At 45.8% G+C, this 6,548-nt stretch overlaps 1 protein-coding gene across 1 annotated transcript in view; it reads right to left on the bottom strand.

The window, feature by feature from the left end:
- Positions 1-1,548: 1,548 nt before the first annotated feature.
- Positions 1,549-6,548, bottom strand: part of LOC139449809 (major facilitator superfamily domain-containing protein 8-like) — a 37,765-nt gene continuing 32,765 nt past the window's right edge. Inside the window, exons 9-11 of the mRNA XM_071231346.1 lie at positions 5,447-5,550; positions 3,229-4,067; positions 1,549-2,193 (exon numbers count right to left, since the gene is read on the bottom strand). Coding sequence (XP_071087447.1) covers positions 1,969-2,193; positions 3,229-4,067; positions 5,447-5,550 — 1,168 coding nt within the window. The 3' untranslated portion in view covers positions 1,549-1,968. The remainder of the gene's footprint in view (positions 2,194-3,228; positions 4,068-5,446; positions 5,551-6,548) is intronic.

The following is a 6,548-nucleotide window of genomic DNA, read 5'->3' as shown; positions in this document are numbered from 1 at the left end:
TATATGTAGAAATATGTGTGTTGACCATGTTTAATATACTAGTTTATCTAAAAGTCAAATCAGATCCACTTCTTAAAGCGACGTTTTATCGTGTGTGACAAGGCAGTGGGTCAGACCCACCTTTGCTGTCAGTTGTATCGCGTGTGACATGGCAGTGGGACAGATCCACCTTTGCTGTCAGTTGTATCGCGTGTGACATGGCAGTGGGACCGATCCACCTTTGCTGTCAGTTGTATTGTGTGTGACATGGCAGTGGGACCGATCCACCTTTGCTGTCAGTTGTATCGTGTGTGACATGGCAGTGGGACCGATCCACCTTTGCTGTGTCATTTATATCGTGTGTGACATGGCAGTGGGACCGATCCACCTTTGCTGTGTCAGTTGTATCGTGTGTGACATGGCAGTGGGACCGATCCACCTTTGTTGTCAGTTGTATCGTGTGTGACATGGCATTGGGACAGACCCACCTTTGCTGTCAGTTGTATCGTGTGTGACATGGCAGTGGGACAGATCCACCTTTTCTGTGTCAGTTGTATCGTGTGTGGCATTGCTGTGGGACCGATCCACCATTGAGTGTCAGTTATTTCGTGTGTGACATGGCAGTGGGACCGATCCACCTTTGCTGTCAGTTGTATCGTGTGTGACATGGCAGTGGGACAGGACCACCTTTGCTGTGTCAGTTGTATCGTGTGTGACATTGCTGTGGGACCGATCCACCATTGAGTGTCAGTTATTTCGTGTGTGACATGGCAGTGGGACAGACCCACCTTTGCTGTCAGTTATATCGTGTGTGACATGGCAGTGGGACAGGACCACCTTTGCTGTGTCAGTTGTATCGTGTGTGACATTGCTGTGGGACCGATCCACCATTGAGTGTCAGTTATTTCGTGTGTGACATGGCAGTGGGACAGACCCACCTTTGCTGTCAGTTATATCGTGTGTGACATGGCAGTGGGACAGACCCACCTTTGCTGTGTCAGTTTCGTGTGTGACATGGCAGTGGGACAGGCCCACCTTTGCTGTCAGTTATATCGTGTGTGACATGGCATTTGGACAGATCTACCTTTGCTGTCAGTTATATCGTGTGTGACATGGCATTGGGACAGACCCACCTTTGCTGTCAGTTATATCGTGTGTGACATGGCATTGGGACAGATCTACCTTTGCTGTCAGTTATATCGTGTGTGACATGGCATTGGGACAGACCCACCTTTGCTGTCAGTTATATCGTGTGTGACATGGCAGTGGGACAGATCCACCTTTGTTGTGTTGGTAAGACGCAGCTGGGAATCGAACCACCGGGCAGACGCTCTATCCACTAGACCACGGAGACAGTCCCTTTGCAAGTTATCGATGCCCCAGTGCAGACTGTACATACCCACGTTGGTATAGGGTATAAGTGGTTAGCCAAGTGGTTAACGCGTCCGCTTGACTATATTGGCCAATTTCTGGGGTTCCAAGCCATCATAGTGTTGTGATATTGTTAAAAGAGTAGTAAAATCAAACTCAAGCACTCACTTGAAGGACGGGCAAAAGACTAGAATAGCCAATAGTTTTAAAAGACGATGAAGTTTATAGATGCCGGTCACATTTCCATAAAATTAATGATGACTTTGACGTAAAAGAAATACATACATAAATAAATATAACATTATGGTGATCTGTCTGCCCCCTTTGGGCTGGAATGGTGTTGTGATTCTTGTGTTGTCATTTTATCATCGGAAACACGCACACACGAATACGCATGTGCGCTCTACGGTTCCTTCTGTTGTTTCAACGTCGTTCTTGAACTTATCGACATTGAAAAAGTATGTACAATTTTCGTACTGACCAGTTTGGGCTTTACAAAACGGAAACGTTTCGTTGTTGCTGAATCACACTGTAGGCCAGCGTCGATACGCAGCAGTCGCTGGGGACACACAGCCTCAATCAGTGTCGGTTATTGGATGAGCGACCAGGGACGGTTCTCTAGTTGACGGTATCTCCATTCTGGTGTTGATAATCAGTTGTATACTTACAGGGCACAAGTCTTTTGAACACAGCAATAATGGCAATAATTGTCAAAAGGATAATACCGCAGTCTGCGCCGAATGTCACGCGAGGTCCAAATGAATAATAAATCTGTGAAACGAATATTGGCCCCAAGGTCCTGGCGAGGCTGCCAGACGCTGTCAACCAGCCCATCCACGTACCCTGGATAAAAGTAATAATAATAATAATAATAATAATAATAATAATAATAATAATAATGCCGAAGACGAGTGAGTAATTCTCGTTTCAACCTCACCTCACTCAGCAACTATAACTAATAGTCTGACGATGATATCCTTGACTACTACTACTACTACTACTACTACTACTACTACTACTACTACTACTACCAGGTCTTCTACTACTACTACTACTACTACTACTACTTCTACTACTACTACTACTACTACTACTACTACTACTACTACTACCAGGTCTTCTACTACTACTACTACTACTACTACTACTACTACTACTACTACTACTACTACTACAACTACTACTACTAATGGCGACAACAAGAGCGTCGCTGATGCCTTTTTGGTAATGCGTTTTATCAGCAGTGAAAATTATGATAAAACATTACATTTACACTGATAGCAGCAAAGTGCCAGTCAACACCAGTGGGTTTGGAGACACAACCATGGATATATATTCACGTCATTAACGTTAAACCTCGTGGTTAAAGCGTTCGCTCGTCACGCCGAAGATTCCCCACAAAGTACAATGTGTGAAGCCCATTTCTGGTGTCCCCCGCCGTGATATTGCTGACATATTCCTAAACGCGACCTAAAACCCCTATCACCCACTCACCCACTCATTCACTCACTCGCCCACTCGCCCACTCACTCACTCACTCACTCACTCACTCACTCACTGGAATAAACGACCCGTGAAGATTCCGGGTTAGAATAGGTCTTCAGCAACCCATACTTGTCGTAAAAGGCGACTATGCTTGTCGTAAAAGGCGACTAATGGGATCGGGTGGTCAGGCTCGTTGACTTGGTTGATACATGTCATCGATCCCAATTGCGTGGATCGATGCTCATGATGTCAATCACTGGATTGTCTGGTCCAGACTCGATTATTTTACAGACCGCCGTCATATAGCTGGAATATTGCTGAGTGCGGCGTTAAACAACAAACAAACAAACACTGGAATAAACGAAACAAATAACACAACAAACCTTGACTCACCTGTGGTTTAGGACCAAGTATTTTGGAGAAGAGCGTATAACACATGACGTTTGCTGCCGGGTACCCAGCTGAGATTATGATACAACCAACAATGAACTGGGCCAGATACACTGGTGGCGTGTGGTTGCACCAGTCCATGGTTGCTGGGCAACCAACAGGTTCTACTGTTGTGGAAATGTTGCTGTGAGGCGTCGACGTCATATTGCTTACAGTTGTAGAATACGTTGATACTATGTGTTCCGTGGTGTATGTCGGCGTTGATGTAGTTGCTGTTGCTGCTGTTGACAGGACAGCGTCTGTGATGGTTGTCGTGGCTTTGGTTGTAGTAAACGTCTCGGCAGTAGACAGGACAGCGTCTGTGATGGTTGTCGTGGCTTTGGTTGTAGTAAACGTCTCGGCAGTAGACAGTATAGCGTCTGTGATGGTTGTCGTGGCTTTGGTTGTAGTAATCGTCTCGGCAGTAGACAGGACAGCGTCTGTGATGGCTGTCGTGGCTTTGGTTGTAGTAAACGTCTCGGCAGTAGACAGTATAGCGTCTGTGATGGTTGTCGTGGCTTTGGTTGTAGTCCCCGCAGTCAAATTGACGGCGTCTGTGATGTTTGACGTTAACGTTGCTGCGGTTCCTATCGAAGCTTCGGTGACTAGCGACGATGCGTCTCCCATCGTCCTCGTCGTCAACGGTGCAATCGTCGTATTCACTGCTGACAATGCGGTCGTCACATTATCTACCAACATGGTCAGGATACCGCTGTCGGCATGGTTACTGAGTTGAGACATGATACCTTCGAGCGTATGGTTTCCCACTCCTGTCGGCTTGATTGTGTGACTCGGCACCATCACTGTACCAAAGGAAATATAAAACTTTAGTCAGTGTGTCGCGTACATGTACTAAATCATTCAAAGAATGATTGACTCGGGTGCAAATAAGTGAATGAGTGAGTATGGTTTTACGCAGCCTTTAGCGATATTCCACCTATATCCCATGTCGGAATTCGAACCCGGGTCTTCGGCGTGGCGAGCGAACGCTTTAACCACTCGGCTACCCGACCGCCCCGGGTGTAAATAAAAGCGACATAACCATTTTCATAAGCATGGTGAGTGAGTGAGTTGGGTTTAACGCCGCTTTTAACAGTATTCCAGTTATATCACAGCATGTCAGCTTAATGTGGGAGGAAAGCCCGAAGTGATGCAGGTCTCAGACGTTTACCACTTCGGTGAAACCCACGAGCACGGGCATGGTGCTGACAAAACCTAGAAACATAATCGGGGCGATCCTCCAGTCCAGACACGCAAGTGAAACATTGCCCGAGAAAAATATCGGTCAAAATCAGGCAAATGTCAGTGTATTGGTATCAAAATGAATACAAAGATACAAAACAACAGACGTAAAAACCGACGAGTGAGAGTGGTTTTACGTCGCTTTTAGCAAATTGAATATTCCAGCAATATCACGACGGGGGATACCAGAAATGCGCTTCACACAATTTACAGATGTGGGAATCGAACCCTGGTCTTGAGTATATCGAGTGCTTTTACCACTAGGCTACCTCACCGCTCCTAAAACCGAAAACTGGTGGATCCAGGGGAGGTGCGCACCCCATCCCTATTTTCTGGGGCCTTATATGTTAACTGCTCCCTCGACCAAGTCACTTCATGTTTGGACCCGTGAAGATCCAGGGTAGAACAGGTCTTCAGCAACCCATGCTTGCCGTAAAAGGCGACTATGTTTGTCGTAAGAGACGACTAACGGGATCGGGTGGTCAGGCTCGCTGACTTGGTTGATGCATGTCGACGTATCCCAATTGCGTGGATCGATGCTCAAGATGTCAATCCTTGGATTGTCTGGTCCAGACTCAATTATTTGCAGACCACCGTCATATAGTTGGAATACTGCTAAATGCGGCGTTAAACAACAAACATATTTAAAAAATTCGTGTTGGGTATTATGCCCACCCACCATGTTTCAATTGAGTTTTGAATGTTTTTTTTTATCAGTAGCTCTGCACCATGTTTCAAAATCGGTTAGCAATAACGTAGAATCAAACAGACTGGATAGATTTGACAGTTTCCCAGTGTCTGCATGGCGATCCAGCTATAATGCCACATGAAAGGGCTCTGTCTCGGAAATGCACTCATTACATCTGAAGATGAAGATACACATCGAATGTGCGTCACGAGTAATAAATGGAAGAACTACCAAGTTACCCGTCAGTCTCACCTGCCGGTGCTCTCGCCGGGAGCCCATCTCCCCACGGAAGTTGAACAAAGTATCCAAAGAAGCACAGGACAAATCCCATGATTAGAAGGTAGCGTTCGTTTATCCTGACCAAAATGAAAGGCAGTATATTATTCAAGTTACTATTTCTGGAAATTCAGGCTTTCAATGAGTCTTCAAGTGAATAACATCTGATCTATACATGATCACCTTATGGAATCGCTGATGATATCTGATGTTGCCATGGTTACAGTCCTCGCCATTTGAAATAGAATCACGACATATCGCGGTGATTAATCAATGAAGATAGCTGCATGTGTGCCAATACTTCTAAAGTGAAAACAAGCCAGTCCGCCGATAAGGAATATTACTTACAGTAATGACAAAAAATGCAAAGTGCGCTTTTAAAAAAAATATGTCTTTTTTTGCTAGCGATAGACCACGTCATTGAGTTTTGATCACGTGGTTACAATCTGGATAGAAACCGGCATATTAAGCAGTGAACTTAATGGCCTAACTTCTGTTGACAGATTGCTGATAGTTGGCAGCAAGGCCTACCTTCTGTTGACAGATTGCTGAGAGTGGGGAACAAGGTCTACCTTCTGTTGACAGATTGCTGAGAGTGGGGAACAAGGCCTACCTTGTCTTAACAGATTGCTGAGAGTGGGGAACAAGGCCTACCTTCTGTTAACAGATTGCTGAGAGTGGGGAACAAGGCCTACCTTCTGTTGACAGATTGCTGAGAGTGTGGAACAAGGCCTACCTTCTGTTGACAGATTGCTGAGAGTGGGGAACAAGGCCTACCTTCTGTTGACAGATTGCTGAGAGTGGGGAACAAGGCCTACCTTCTGTTGACAGATTGCTGAGAGTGGGGAACAAGGCCTACCTTCTGTTAACAGATTGCTGAGAGTGGGGAACAAGGCCTACCTTCTGTTGACAGATTGCTGAGAGTGGGGAACAAGGCCTACCTTCTGTTGACAGATTGCTGAGAGTGGGGAACAAGGCCTACCTTCTGTTAACAGATTGCTGAGAGTGGGGAACAAGGCCTACCTTCTGTTAACAGATTGCTGAGAGTGGGGAACAAGGCCTACCTTCTGTTGACAGA

This window comes from Haliotis cracherodii, unplaced genomic scaffold (genome assembly GCF_022045235.1).
Source record: "Haliotis cracherodii isolate W230 unplaced genomic scaffold, xgHalCrac1.p SCAF_8, whole genome shotgun sequence".
NCBI lineage: Eukaryota > Metazoa > Mollusca > Gastropoda > Lepetellida > Haliotidae > Haliotis > Haliotis cracherodii.
Note: the sequence above shows the minus strand (reverse complement) of the source record. Positions and strands in the feature narration are given on the sequence as shown.